Here is a 15,648-nt window from a genome sequence, read left to right as displayed (position 1 = left end):
GTAGGCATACATCTTACCAACAAATACGGCCCAGAAGAAGTGAAGACAGTTTTGCTTCTGTGGTTATACCTAATTTTGATCTTAAAGGGAGCTAATGTTTGTGACCTCAAAATTGATTTTGATTATATTTGAGAAAATTTTACAAGGCTGGCACAGGTCGCATTCAGTATTTTGTATCTGTTATTATCCAATTTGAGCCTCTTAAAAATCACCATGGAAAGAATACGAAACTCACAGGTAAGAGGACCAAGTTTTTAAAAAGCAAAATGACCGATTGCTTTGAAACACTTATGTTTTTTTACCCCATATTCAAATGAGATGTTAGTGTTTGCATCATTTAAAAAACGAAAGTGAAACAAAAATGTTGATGATGCAAAGGAAGGGAAGGTTGCCAGTCAAGGGATGTCTCTCTCTGCCTTGCCTTTTTAAACTGTCCCCTTTTGCTTTCTGTCCTAACAATGTTTTCAGTGTGCATTGTATTTGTTAAGTATATACTTTACACTTCCCAATGGCTCGTGTCAAAACAGGCTATTTGGAAAATGTACACCTCAATCTAAAATTGGAAGGCCAAACTGGAAATGGGTCTCATATTTCACCTCTCCTTTCAGCTTTTTTTTAGGAGAGTTGGAGAAGTGCCTTGAAGATCCAGAAAAACTGGGATCCCTTTTTGTTAAACATGTAAGTACAATAGCAGGATTTATCTTCTGCTCTCTGTTGTCATACTTGGTCATTGGTTTGCCACATTAAAGGAGAACGCACTTATAGTTTACAAAAATGCTTATATTAAGAACAAAATAGAACTGTACAGTGTCAGCTGGTTGGAATTAAAATTCCCCGTTGCTCTTCTACATGTAAATGGTCTGCTTTCCCGGTCACCTGGCTTCCAGTGGGCTGTTTAGCTCACGAATGGTACAGGATGGTCAGAAGGGAGACCAGAGCCAGACCAGAAGCAGGAACATTTGGGGATGTCTGTGGGCAAACAGGTGTCCGGTGCAGATGGTGATGCACCTAGACGTGCAGTGGGTTTAATGCAGTAGCCAAATATATGTGTACGTAACTAAAATAAGTATGTTAATGGCTAAATTTTTTTTTTTAGGAAAAATTACTATATTTTCAAAAAAACAGTGACCAGAGTTTTTGTATTTTTGCAGATCTCCTTAATGTGTGGCTTAATAGAAGAAAGATGCGTTTTTATATCTATTTCTGTATTGAACCTACTGTCATATGTTTTTTAGTTAAAATTTTTGGGGAAAAAAATATCCTTACACAGATATTTGATTGGAAAGGGATGAGTATTTTAATAGCCTTTTCAGATACTTAGATACTACACAAAAACTTAGATACTACACAAAAACTCAGCAAGTGATCATTTCTTAAAGGTTAGTTACAACATGGAACCTGAAAACCCACTGGTGAACCTCTCCCTTGCTGTTACACTGTCATTGGACTGTCTCTCACGTAAAGGCTCCTTCACCCCTGCGCCAGCTTGCAGCTTCCTGCACTGGTCTGTTGGAAAATATTGGTTCACTGATTTAGACACATCTTCCAGATGTTGAAACATTTCAGTAAACAGTATGGAAAAATCAGATTTGTTCGTATCACCACGCATCTCTCCAGACAAGTCTTTAAGTATCGTCAAGTACAAGGTGGCAGATCCATGTTTTCCAAAATTCTAATTTTTTGCTTGAAAGCTCAAATTTTCATTACTAACAGACATTGCCAGTTGTTTGCCTTAAAACAGCAGGCTCTTCTGTTCCTGTTCAGGGAAATGTCTACCCCATACCCATGTGTAAATAATTAGAGTTTGTGTCCATCATTCTTTCAAGTAAAAATGGTGGTCCACGGAAACAAGCCGTTGTTTCAGGTCACAGCTCAGTCCCACGAGTGCATGGCCTTGGCTACTCTCATACACGGCAGAAGTGTCACGAGGACCTCTGTCTTGTCATAGAAATGTTAAAAAGATGTCTACTACTTGGTGGTTGAGTTTTATTAAAACGGCTTTTTATTCCTTCATTAAGGGCATTCTCAGGTGAAAGTGGCATGTGAAGGATATTTGCTAAGCTGCCTGCAGTTTCTCCCACCGCTGGTTTCGCACATCAGTGCAAATGGTAGCACAGTGGAGAGGGCAGGTGACAGAATAATAGTATTATTTTGAAAATAGTTTTGACCTAATGGATCCCCGAAGAGCCTCAGGGACCCCAGGGGGTGCCCACCACACTTGGAGGATCACACATTAAGGGATATCTCACTGTCTACTTCCTCCCTGCCTTCAGGACTTGAGATTAAGAGCTTTTTCCAACCTACCGAAAAGAGCCAGGCTTCCTGGGACCATTGGCAGGGATTGAAGGGGTGGGAGTGATGCTTGGCTTAATATTAAGCACTGTGCCCTTTCATTGCCTCTGATGTTTGCTGGGGAAAGTGCAGGGTTTGATGTATATGAGGGAGCGATAATGAAGGACTGTTTTTGGAGCCAGAAAGCAGAATGTCCACCCACGTCATGAATCTGGAATGCGCTCCCAAGAGTCTAAACCATGCGGTTTTATTTGAAGCACAGTTCCTTTATGAATGAGCTGACATGCGCACGTGCTCCTCTGTTCTAACCCAGCTGTTTGCCTTTCATTCCCAGGAGAGAAGGTTGCACATGTACATAGTTTATTGTCAGAATAAGCCAAAGTCCGAGCACATCGTCTCAGAATACATTGATACTTTTTTTGAGGTAAGAACTAAGTTAGAATCTTTTGTTAACAGTTGATTTCCAAAATTTGAAGTATCGTTTGTTTCCCAGGAGATTAAGCAATCATCCAGAAAGTTAGCCTGTTATGAGTTCTTAACCTCTATTTCCTTCCTAGAAGTCAGAGAAATGAGTGTGAGTTCAAGCTATGATCGTGTCTCTTAGCATTCAGAGGACTAGTGTCCTGGTTAAAGTAAGGGTTTTTTATTAAATCAGTTTCAAACTTAAGACTCATTACAAACCCAAAATAATTTATGATCTAAACTTTTAGCCTGGAAATAAAAATCCTTATATGAATAAAAGGAAGCAAATGAAAGAAGGCCTTTTAAATCAAGTGTGGCAGACCATTTTGAGAAACAGCTCAGAAAGGTTCAGGTGTCAAATTTGGACGTTCTGAGCCGTCGCACAGCACTGGTTGGCTGTGTGCAGTGTGACCTCTTTCCTGGTTACTTCTACCGTGGTGTCGTCAGCATTCCTGACAATGACAGGCACTGAAAACAACTGCCTTTTAAAAGACAGCACTGAAGATCCTTGTTTCTGCTTTGAAACCACAGGACTTAAAGCAGCGCCTTGGCCACAGGCTGCAGCTCACAGATTTGCTGATCAAACCAGTGCAGAGAATCATGAAGTACCAGCTGCTGCTGAAGGTGAGGGCTGGCCGGGTCACGCCCGGTGGCGGGAGGGCGAGACTCGGGGGGCAGGGAGGCTTTGGCAGGTGACGGGGGTATTTCTGTAAAAAATACGAGACAGTCTTGTTATTCCTGATTTTAAATATTCCAGAGTAAACTTTTTTAATTGAATAAAACACCTTACACTATTTCCTCGATGTTTTCATTGACGTGAGGTTCTGAACCAAAATGTCAGTGAAAGTGAGCGTTTCTCCCCCACGGGTCTTTGATACTAATGAGCTTTCTTTGGCTCCATCCACCTTACATGTTTTCTCATCTTCTTGGCACTTCCAATCAAATTAAATGTTTAATCCCTGCCCGTTCCTCTGTCGGTTCCACAGTAGCCATTGATTGATTCGGATTCTTGAGCACAGCTGAGGGCAGAGTCACACCATTTTCCATGATAAAAGTGACTGTTTAAATATACTGCAATTCCTTCATGTATAAAACTTGGAACCTGGATGTAAAGAGAGATGGGAGCTTGTCCTGGAGTCAGGCGGCAGTCGTGACCTGCTTGGATAGATCTGGTCTGACTTTGCTCTGCTGGAGCTTGAAGTCCACATAGGAATCCCTTTCCCTTGTGTTACTGGGAGGCAAAGATGAGGACATGGGCCTCTAGGGCTTAGCCAGGGCCTGGCACATCATGCGTGATCAGAAAGGGGACTGCTGTTGTGACCGTCGCCTTCGTCATGGCCTTCTCTCCATTTCCCTCGCAGGACTTCCTCAAGTATTCCAAAAAAGCCAGCCTGGATACATCAGAACTGGAGGTACTTACACCCCGCTGGGCCTCCAGGGTCTGCCCCGGCTCCCCAGCCCGTCTCTCAATCCCCATGTGTCTGAAGTAGCCCGTCCCTGGGAGGGAGGGATGGTTGCAGCAGGTGGTGGCGGGTCTCCCCATCCTGGACGTGCCCCTGCAAGCTAGAGGTGGGAGAGGGAGAGGAACTGAATGTGGGGGTGTATTTGACGGTTAGCACACTTGCTTCGCCCCCGAGGAAGCGATCGCTCACTCTGCTTTCCCCCGCCCCGCAGAGAGCCGTGGAGGTCATGTGCATAGTCCCCAAGCGGTGCAACGACATGATGAACGTCGGGCGGCTGCAGGGATTTGACGTAATGCGGCTGTTCTTCTTTAAACTCGCTCCTCTGGCTGCCATCCCTTTCTTTGGTCTCGGATTCTGTATCTCCACCTGTAGAAAGCTGATCCTTTTTGCTTGGTTTTCTGTCTTCTCTCGCTCTCCTTCAACCTGATTGATGTTTTCTTTCAACTTCTTTCGGTATATTTGATTTGCTCCTTGGGGACCTTCCTCTGCTCCAAGCCCAGTGCCTCGTGGCGGAAACCGGCAGGGCTCTGCTTAGTCTCTTGGGCCCTCTGCTCCTGCAAGAGCGATGTTTCCTTTCCCGGCACGGAGTGGGAAGCAGGTGGCCAGTCCATCTGTCATCCCTGGAAGCATGACTCAGAGTCACTGTGCTCATCATTAGTCTGCAGACTTCCCTATGAGTTGCTAGACTACTCAGATTACACATTACCTATGAGTATTCTAAGGATATTCAAAACCAGAATCCTTCCCCCCCCCCAATTTGATTATTGAGTGAAGAGACAGGAGTTTTTCCTTTTCTTGCCTACTGTTTTGCTAGAGGATTGGGTTTAACGTGCTGGGGCTGTGGTTCTCAGAGAAGTACACCCAGACTCTCCTGGAGAGCTTCTGGAAACCCAGGTTCCCAAGCAATGTGACCAGGTCCCACTGGGGGTGCTGGTGCCGCTGGGCATGGGACTGCACTTGAGAAGCGTTCTTCCACTGCAAACGAGATCCTGAGACCCACTGTCAGGCTTTGATTGTAACTCACGCCAGTGCAGTACACGAAGGTCGGCAAGAATTTGACATGGGTGATTTTTCTTTTTGGGGCTCAGAACTCATTAGAATAAAAGACATTTTTAGACTCTATAAACGAATACATGAAAGATACTTTATTATTCTGTGGGAGGAAAGCTAAAGAAAACAGAACTTCATCTGTCTTAACTTAGAATGCAATGTTTTCTTCTCCTATTCCTTTGCCCCCTTTTCCTTGTTCTAGGGTAAAATTGTTGCCCAGGGCAAGCTGCTCTTACAGGACACATTCTTGGTCACAGACCAAGACACGGGACTTCTGCCTCGCTGCAGAGAGAGGCGGGTGTTCCTCTTCGAGCAGATCGTCATTTTCAGCGAGCCACTTGATAAAAAAAAGGGCTTCTCCATGCCAGGATTCCTATTTAAGAACAGCGTCAAGGTAACCTGTGGGCATGTGTTTTCTCATGTGCTAACGCATACACCCGTCATGCTGATAAACTGTTTCCTTTTTAATGGTGGCATGTCCTGCTGTCTTGTTTATTAAATATTTAGAAAATTTTCTAATACATTTCAGAACCTTTAAATTCACTCCATCCGTCCGCCATCTGTGTCCTCAGTGGCCAGTGTCTTCCACATGTTTCTGTGCGGCTGCAGCCACTCATTTTTACCACGAGAGGCCCTCACCGTGGTTAGTTTTTGTGCTCCACCTTCTCTAGGACCAAGTGAAATTTGTTTAAGTTCAGGGGCCTGGATTGGGAGAGGAGAGCTTAGCCAGGGTCATCTTCCCCACTTAACAAAGAGCTATTCTGCACTCAGCTCAGCCTGGGGCTCGAGGGATGGACGAGGCAGGCGGTCCGTGCCCTGGGGTAGCTTGCTTTCTGATAGAAAAAAATTTATTGTCTGATAAACAATAAAATTATCGCAAATGACCCTGAGTCCTGTAAAAGGAACAAACCAAGGGTGAGAGAGAGGAGGCCTGAGGTCCCAGCAGATTACCATTTCTAGTTAATTGTTTAAGCTACTGGTTGAACTCCTGGTAATCCTCATGTACCTGAGTGAGAAGAGTCATTAAAAAGCTTTAAGGTAATGATTCCTGAGGCAATAAAAATGGCAGCTCAGCCAAAAAGTGGTTGTTTCAGTTTTGACCTAGGATGAACTGTGCCCTCGACCAGTGGGAATAAATGGGCTTTCATTTTTTTATGGTGGTAAAATACACATAACATAAAAATTACCATCTTAACCATTGTTCAGTGTACAGCCCAATGGCATTAAGGACATTCACATTGTTGTGCAGCTGTCACCACCGTCCACCTCCAGAACTCTTCATCTTCTAAAACTAAAACTCCATACTCATTAAACACTAACTCCGCATTCCACCTCCCCTGGCCCTGCAACCAGCCTTCCACGTACTGTCTCTGGGAATCTGACGACTCTAGGTACCTCACCTAAGTGGAATCATAACAGTGTTCATCTTTTGATGACTGGCTCATTTCACGTAGCATAATGTCCTCCAGGTTCAGCTGTGTTGTACCTTATGACAGGCTGTCCTTCCTTTTTAAGGCTGAAAAATAGTCTATGGTATATATAGACCAGACTTTGATTATCCATTCATCTGTTGATGGACACGCGGGTTGCTTCTGCCTTTCAGCCGTTGTGAGTAACACTTTTTTTCAGGTGAGTTGCCTTTGCCTGGAGGAAAATGTGGAAAACGATCCCTGTAAATTTGCTCTGACATCGAGGGCGGGTGACGTGGTGGAGACCTTCATCTTGCATTCATCCAGCCCAAGTGTTCGGCAAACGTGGATCCATGAAATCAACCAAATTTTAGAAAACCAGCGCAATTTTTTAAACGGTAATATGTGTTCTGTTCCTGGGTAGGGGTTTTCTTTCCCTAATGTACAGATTTCTGTTTCTCGTCTCCTATTACGTACAAATAATAACGATGCAACTTAGTGGACCGGGCATCATTCTGATCACGGTCCGTATGTTGCTTCATTTCATCTTCACAATGACCCTGTGTGGCAGGTACTCCTATTGTTCCCATTTTACAGATGAGGAAGCTGAGGCACAAAATGGATTTGTAATTTGCTCCAAGTCCCACAGATTGTTCACAGCAGAGTCAGGGTACAGAGCAGGCCGTCTGGCTCTTGGCTGTGTGCCCCGCACACTACGCTGTTCATTCCATCCCCCTGGCTCTCGTATCATATGTGCACCAGAGCCCTGTCCTGGGAAAGGAATGCATGAGAAAAAACTTAAGGCAGCAGATGGAATCGGCCAAAGATACTGGAGGCATTATTGAGGGCAACTTTAAAATTTGTGTTCAGTAGCATTGTACATCACGCCTCCCTCCTCATTAGGACAAGACATGTTTTTTCCTTCCCACTTCCGTGGCATGAGTGATTCTAGAAGAGCAATACAATAATGATACAGCACAACACCGTGCAGCAGTAAGGGGCCAGACCTCAGGGGAAAGGTCTTCTCCATGTGGAGAGAGAGAGACCACACTGACCTTATGTCGCAGTTACTTTGACTCCTTATAGCCCTGACCTGAAACTGCTTGCTCCTCTTCGTGACAAGTGACTTCAACTCTGGTTTTAATTTAGCGATCTCAGAAGAGCTTCAGGAATTCAGTGAGAAGCTAAATACTCATTCATTGTGTTTTCTTTCTCCTTTTCTCATGTTCACATTCCGTGTCTATGCCCCGGTCCAACAGAACATTATAATTTCTTTTCTTTTTTTCTTTTTTTTTTAACATTTTTTATTGAGTTATAGTCATTTTACAATGTTGTGTCAAATTCCAGTGTACAGCACAATTTTTCAGTTATACATGAACATATATATATATTCATTGTCACTTTTTTTTCACTGTGAGCTACCACAAGATCTTGTATATATTTCCCTGTACTATACAGTATAATCTTGTTTATCTATTCTACATATGCCTGTCAGTATCAACAAATTTTGAACTCCCAGTCTGTCCCTTCCCACCCTTCACCCCCTTGGGAACCACAAGTTTGTATTCTATGTCTGTGAGTCTGTTTCTCTGTTTCTGTTTGGTATTATGTTCTTTAATTTTTTTTTTAATTCCACATATGAGCAATCTCATATGGTATTTTTCTTTCCCTTTCTGGCTTACTTCACTTGGAATGACATTGTCCAGGAACATCCATGTTGCTGCAAATGGCATTATGTTGTCGGTTTTTATGGCTGAATAGTATTCCATTGTATAAATATACCACATCTTCTTTATCCAGTCATCTATTGATGGACATTTAGACTGTTTCCATGTCTTGGCTATTGTAAATAGTGCTGCTATGAACATTGGGGTGCAGGTGTCATTCTGAAGTAGGGATGCTTCTAGATATATGCCCAGGAGTGGGATTCCTGGGTCATATGGTAAGTCTATTCGTAGACTTCTGAGGAATCTCCATACTGTTTTCCACAGTGGCTGCACCAAACTGCACTCCTACCAGCAGTGTAGGAGGGTTCCCTTTTCTCCACAGCCTCTCCAGCATTTGTCATTTGTGGACTTTTGAATGATAGCCATTCTGGCTGGTGTGAGGTGTTACCTCATTGTAATTTTGATTTGCATTTCTTTGATAATTAGTGATATTGAGCATGTTTTCATGTGCCTATTGATCATTTGTATTTCTTGGAGAATTGCTTGTTTAGGTCTTCTGCCCATTTTTGGATTGGGTTTTTTTTTTTACTAAGTCGTATGAGCTGCTTATATATTCTGGAGATCAAGCCTTTGTTGGTTTCATCGTTTGCAAAAATTTTCTCCCAATCCATAGGTTGTTGTTTTGTTTTACTTATGGTTTCCTTTGCTGTGCAGAAGCTTGTAAGTTTCATTAGGTCCCATTTGTTTATTCTTGCTTTTATTTCTATTGCTTGGGTAGACTGCCCTAGGAGAACATTTTTAAGATGTATGTGAGATAATGTTTTGCCTGTATTTTCTTCTAGGAGGTTTATTGTATCTAGTCTTATGTTAAAGTCTTTGATCCATTTTGAATTTATCTTTGTATATGGTGTAAGGGAGTGTTCATTGATTTACATGCTGCTGTCCAGTTTTCCTAACACCATTTGCTGAAGAGACTATCTTTATTCCATTGTATATTTTTGCCTCCTTTGTCAAAGATTAGTTGACTGAAAGTTTGTGAGTTCATTTCTGGGCTCTCTGTTCTGTTCCATTGGTCCATATGTCTGTTTTTGTACCAATACCATGCTGTTTTGATTACTGTAGCTCTATAGTATTGTCTGAAGTCTGGGAGAGTTATTCCTCCAGCCTCTTTCTTTTTCTTCAGTAATGCTTTGGCAATTCTAGGTCTTTGATGGTTCCATATAAATTTTATTATGAGTTGTTCTAGTTCTGTGAAATAAGTCCTGGTTAATTTGATAGAGATTGCATTAAATCTGTAGATTGCCTTGGGCAGTGTGACCATTTTAACAATATTGATTCTTCCAATCCAGGAACATGGGATATCTTTCCGTTTTTTTAAGTCTTCTTTAATTTCCTTCATCAATGGTTTATAATTTTCCGTGTATAATTCTTTCACCTCCTTGGTTAGATTTATCCCTAGATATTTTATTACTTTGGGTGCTATTTTAAAGGGGATTGTTTCTTGACTTTCTTATTCTGTTGATTCACTATTAGTGTAAAGAAGTGCCACTGACTTTTGAACGTTAATCTTGTGACCTGCTCCCTTGCTGGATTCTTCGATTAGTTCTAGTAGTTTTTGTGTGGACCTTATAATTTCTTTGTCACATAAAGTCACCTCCACACCTTGAATGACACTTAAGAACCAGAAACACAGGCACTAAAATCAGTGTGGAAAATCAATGGGGGAAGCTGATGGAACATGTGCTTTGCATGCACAAGGTCCCAGGTTCAATCCCCAGTACCTCCACTAAAAATAAAGAAAGAAAGAAACTTAAGAAAATAAATAAAAGAATTCTTTAAAAATCAAGGTTACATGGCATTTTTGGCCTAGTGGTAATCAGTTGCTTGGGTGTTAACTCCAGGTTCCTGTCTAAACTGTAGATTGGTCATTGCTTACATGTCCAGTTAGAATTGGATGTCTGGGGCTGGTGGGTTGGGGGGATGTTCCCGTTTATGTAGAAAAAAGTTCTGTTCCCATGACTGAGTGAATGCAGGTCTCTTTAAATGCGTTGTTCTGAAGTGCTGCACTGAATGCCAGGCCCCAGCATGTAACTACTGGGACGTCTCTGAACCTCTGCTGTCTTCTTTAAAGTAAAGTGAGCTGCCTCCCGAGTTGCAGGCATGACCGAGCCATGCTCTTCAGGTTTCCCAGGTACTCGTTCAGTCTAGAGGACGGTAGTAATTCCTGCTCCCGAGGGCAAAGGAGACCAGGAACATGCTCTTGCCTTAGTCTGTCAGGTGTCATTGGCTCCAGAGTGCTCTTCCACACATGCCTGATGCCTCTGGTTTGTTGTACGTCTCAGAGGTTTTCGGTCTTTCAGAATTTGTGTTGGTGTTTCCCCAGATCTTACTTTGCATTTCCCCCCCCCCCCCCCCCCCCGCAGATGATTATGTAACTGAATCACTAAAGCCCGGAGGTGGGACAGCCTCCCGACCCACAGTGGTCTGTGCTCTCCTTCCCTTCCATGTCTCTCCTGCCCAGTCTGCAAAGCCGAGGTGGTCTCTGCCTCCCTGTCTGGTAACCACAGGATTGCTTAACTGCTCTCTGGTTTAAGAAGACCATTGCAGCAGCTGGACTAAACTTTTTCACTCAAGGAGCCAGCTGGTACCCGGGGAGGCCCAGCTGACTCCCCTAGCAGCTTGGGACCCGGCTGACACTGGCGATTTGCATGGGACGCTCCCGGCTGGTTCAGCTCCTTTTCACTTGGCAGCGGTGCTAGGGCTGTGCTTGCTGCTCCTCCAACCTCTCCTCCTTCACCTGGTACTTCTGCTCCCTAGGCCCCCTGGCCACCCCTCACTGGGCAGGCAGACTGCCCTTGATGGAGCTAATTTAAACTCCTTCATGAACAGGAGGGTAGAATATAAGACCTTTTCTTTTTCGGCCCCTGATGTTTGGATGGTGTCAGCCTGCCGCCTGGAGAACGGCTGGGTGTGTCTAGAGCATAGTGATTGGAAGTTAGGTGGATACCCTGTGACTTGACTGTGGGGCACGAAGACCAGCACTCCCTTTCAATTAATCGTGCCTCTTTTCCTTTGGCCCCTGTGGCAGTCCTTTTCTTGGACCCCTGACTGACTCTCTTCTGTATCTCACGTGTCTTCTAGCCTTGACATCACCAATCGAGTATCAGAGGAACCACAGCGGGGGCGGCGGCGGCGGGGGCAGCGGCGGGGGTGGGGGCGGCGGCGGGGCCCCCAGCGGCAGCGGCGGCAGCAACCACGGCGGCGGCCCCGGCAGCGGCGGCGGCCCCCCCAGCTCCAGCCGAAGCAGACCCTCCCGGATCCCCCAGCCTGTCAGACACCACTCCCCCGTGCTGGTCTCCTCTGCAGCCTCCAGCCAAGCAGAGGCAGACAAGATGTCAGGTATGTCCGCTCCCGGCCCGTCACTGCCTCCTCCCAGCAGCAGCCTCGCCCTGGAGCCTGGCGCCAGCCAGCCCGCCAGGCGCCCCCCCAGCAGCGAGCCCGAAGGTCCCGAGCGAGAAGCGGAGCCGATCCCCAAGATGAAGGTGATGGACAGCCCCAGGAAGGCCACCGGGAATGCCACGGGTGCCCATCAGGACGGAGCCGCTAAGGAGGCGCGGGCGCCCCCGGAGGACGGCCGCGCGCGGAGCGGCCTGGGCCCCCTGCCCTTGGGCAAGCCCCGGCCCGGGGCCATCTCGCCTCTGAACTCTCCTCTGTCCGCCGCCTTCCCCTCTCCGATCGGCAAGGAGCCCTTGCCCCCTAGCAGCCCCCTGCAGAAGGGGGGCTCCTTCTGGAGCTCCATCCCCGCCTCCCCCGCCAGCCGGCCCGGCTCCTTCACCTTCCCGGGGGACAGTGACTCCCTCCAGCGGCAGGCGCACCGCCACGCGGCCCCCAGCAAGGACACGGACCGCATGAGCACGTGCTCCTCGGCCAGCGAGCAGTCCGTGCAGTCCACCCAGAGCAATGGGGTAAGAGCGCCTGGCCGCCTCCGCCCGCCCGCCCCGCTGCCTCTGTCCCGCGGCTCCTCCTCTTCTAAACCTCCCGCGTCGCCGCCGCTGTCCTCGTACTAACTGCGGGCTCTCCGCTGCTGCGCTGCGGTAATCAGCTGCTCCGGGCCTCCCTGCGCACTGACCACGCAGACCCGCGGGACGCCTTCTAACCCCTCCTGCTCCTGGCGGACGGCGCGCTCTCGTCTCTACTAACTCGCTCCTTGCTTGGTTTGTGTCTCCTTAATACGGGAACGCAGATCATTAACCTTCTGAATGCGACATCTTTAAGCCTTTCACGTTTTCCGACCAACCGAGTATCTTGAAACTTCCTCTCTAGCTCCTGCCTTCCTCACACACCTTTTTTAGAGGGGTCAGTGTCCCCTCTGTCTACCTCCTACGTCAACTGAAAGCTGTACACTCTAAGCTTTTTGCTCATCGCTTGGTTGTGCTCTTTTACGCCTTAAATTACCTTTGCAGCGTTTTTGACTCATCTGCTGAAAAAAAAACCCTCAAGAAAACTTCCAACAGCAATTCAAAGCAAACTTAAACTGACAAAATGGGTGGAAGGACTCTCTCCAGTGGAAATATTTGTCCGCCCCCCTACCCCCCCAAAGTTTCACTGTGGAAGAGAGTCTGCTCTGGGGCCTCTGGATGGTGGGCTCCACCGGCGGCTGGGAGCGGAGGCGCAGGGAGGCTGGATTCGGAGCGTCCACGTTCTGTCCAGCAGGGGGCGCAGTGCGGGCGCCGGTCGCTGCAGGGCATCGCCCATCACTATACGTGTTCTCAGCAGAAGGGTTGCTGTGGTGGGGTTTCCCCCCATCCTGTGGCTTCCTCACTATCCTACCCGACTGTTTGCTACACGGCAGGTGATCTGACCCATAACACCTTCCCAGAGGCATGCATGAGGAAATAGAGCTGTTCTAATGAGTGTATATTTGATCGCCTTATAAATTTTTAAATTCATTTCCCTGAAAGGGTCTGTGTTTCTCTTTATACGAAAGAAAAAAGAAAGAAAGAAAGATGGCTTGTGCATGTCTCTCTTTCCTCTGGACTTCCATTAATGCCGTGTTGGGGTTGACTTGGCCTTATTCTCTCCTTCTATGTTTTGTTATGTATTTTGTTAACCTCAATCTTTGTATTTAACTGAGGGAGAAATTAAGAAACGCGTCTTGGTACATTTATTTGCCCTTCAATTTTCTGCTCAAAAGTAAGTGGTAGGGGCAGGCATTCTCTGCAGTGGCTGACTCCAGTGTCCTCGGGTCCTGCAGAGAGCCTGGGCCCCCACCTCCTGTTAGTTTCAAAATGCTGGGTATGCAGGTGAGCATCAGAAGAGTTTCAGCCAGGAGAAAGATGCAGAGGCTGGGTGATGCTCGCACCTGCTAGTGCCTAGTTGAACTCTCAGGATGCAGGCATGGCCTCACAGCTGAGACCAGTCTGAAATCAGCCAGGCAACAGCCCTTGAGCCCATCCTAACCTGGACGCTTCCCCTTTGAGCACACGAGGGGTTCTCAGAGCCTGTGTTTCAGAAGGAACACCTCGCACGCCCTGGTGCAGGAGCCCATGCTGGCCCTTGCGTGTCCCTGAGTGTGCACCAGCCCCCCCAGGATGCTCACTCTGAGATAAGCCCCGTCAGGTGGGGCACACACGTTCTGGCCAGTGTTAGGTTGCCAAAGTTGCCTCTGATTTCTGCCTCTCATTGTTTCTTAATGTGGTAGGTAACCTATAAAGGGAATTTGCCAGTGTTCTGGGGGAGTCCAAGTGCCTTACAGAATCACCCTGGAGGCCTGGGAAGACCACTGGAGGCCTAGAACAGACATTTGAAAATGTCCTCTAGAACTCTTGAGTATTTTTGTTAAAAGAACCACCACTCTGCCCACTCCCACCCATTCAGGCCACCTAATCCCCCTGCCGGGTCAGCCGCAGCCTCCTTCCTTCTTGTCGGCTTCTGTGAAGCTGTCTGCGGTCACTGTCAAGCAGCTGTACCTACGCCACGGCCTCGGTCTTCCTTCCTCCTTTAATGGGCACCTTCTGGAAAGTTCCGCCAAGAGCAAGAGAGTGGATGTGGATCAACCCACTGACTGTGCCAGCCCCCAAATGTGGACATCCACAACTTCCCCACACCCCTTCCCCAGTCTAGACAGCAATGAAAATACAGCCTTGCCTTTCTCTCAGAGGCTGGCCGGCATTAAATGAGATAGATTTTTAAATGCCTGATACTTAGATTGGTACATGGTGAGTTTTCAGAAACTCTAAACAGCTGTATTATTGTGGCAAAATATGAATTATGAGACAAAATCTGGTACACTGTATTACCAAAGACATCTGTACCACATAAGTTGGTTTTGTTTACATTTTCTAGCAAATGTGGCTTTGTAGTCTCAAAACCATCGGGTGTCAGGATACTAAGGTGCATGCTAAAAGGATAGGACTGCATAAAGGAGTGTACCCAGGCCAAGCCTGACGTGGACAGTCCGGGGACACGGCCAGACTCCTCAGCTGAGACGGGAACGAGAACCTGGCACCCCACTGTGTCTAACTTACGTATCCACTGCGGGCCAGAGCATGGCCCAGCCCTTGGAATCCCCAGCACGCTGGCTCGCTGACAGTGGACAGCCGTCTGCTTCCGTGTGTCCTGATACCAGCTCAGTAACCCAGAGCTGACATGCATGTGGCAAGATTTCTGACAGTCACATCTGCACAACCAGGACCTGCCCCAAGCATCCAAGAGCCCAGCTGAGACCAGCGTCTTCAGAGTCCTGGGAATCTGTGAACGTCCAGACGACATCTTTGGTGGGAGCCTCTGAGAAGATGCTAAGGGGAGCAGGGCACTTGACGTGCCACCTGCCGACAGAGGGGATGGGGCACGACAGAGGTCTCAGCTTCCTCCTCCTTCCCTGGACCAAGGGGTCACTTGGTAAATGACAGCTTGGGACAAATACTGTTATTTGTGTTTTTTTCCACTCAGCAGCTACCACCACACAGCTTGTGGGCCTGGGTAGGTGGCCTCAAGAAGTGATCTTTGTTTTAATTTTGCAATCTTGCCTCGCTGACTGAGTTACTGAACATGTATTGAGTGCCTGCTACGTGTCAGTCACTGTGATGGATGCTAAAGACACAGTAGTGACCCGAAGAGATCGGGTACCACTAGCACTCCAAGATAAGGAGAAGGTAGGCTTCCCCTTGCCAGGGGTTGTCCCCATGGCTGCAGCATCTTCGGGACACTGGAATCACACAAGCTTGTAAGAGGGCTGCCCACCAAGGGCCGTGTGAAGGAGGCAGAGTAGCTCTCCATGAGAGCAGAACAGGAACTGATTTACTT

General features: G+C 47.0%; 1 protein-coding gene across 3 annotated transcripts in view; it reads left to right on the top strand.

Moving 5' to 3' along the window:
- Positions 1-15,648, top strand: part of TRIO (trio Rho guanine nucleotide exchange factor) — a 330,020-nt gene that overhangs the window by 301,743 nt on the left and 12,629 nt on the right. For all 3 annotated transcript variants that reach the window (XM_072958843.1, XM_072958845.1, XM_072958844.1), the window contains exons 41-48: positions 609-678; positions 2,627-2,716; positions 3,286-3,378; positions 4,116-4,166; positions 4,429-4,506; positions 5,470-5,661; positions 6,897-7,074; positions 11,485-12,308. In XM_072958843.1, coding sequence (XP_072814944.1) covers positions 609-678; positions 2,627-2,716; positions 3,286-3,378; positions 4,116-4,166; positions 4,429-4,506; positions 5,470-5,661; positions 6,897-7,074; positions 11,485-12,308 — 1,576 coding nt within the window. The remainder of the gene's footprint in view (positions 1-608; positions 679-2,626; positions 2,717-3,285; positions 3,379-4,115; positions 4,167-4,428; positions 4,507-5,469; positions 5,662-6,896; positions 7,075-11,484; positions 12,309-15,648) is intronic.

This window comes from Vicugna pacos, chromosome 3, assembly GCF_048564905.1.
Source record: "Vicugna pacos chromosome 3, VicPac4, whole genome shotgun sequence".
Taxonomy (NCBI): Eukaryota; Metazoa; Chordata; class Mammalia; order Artiodactyla; family Camelidae; genus Vicugna; species Vicugna pacos.
This window is presented reverse-complemented; position numbering and strand designations above follow the sequence as displayed.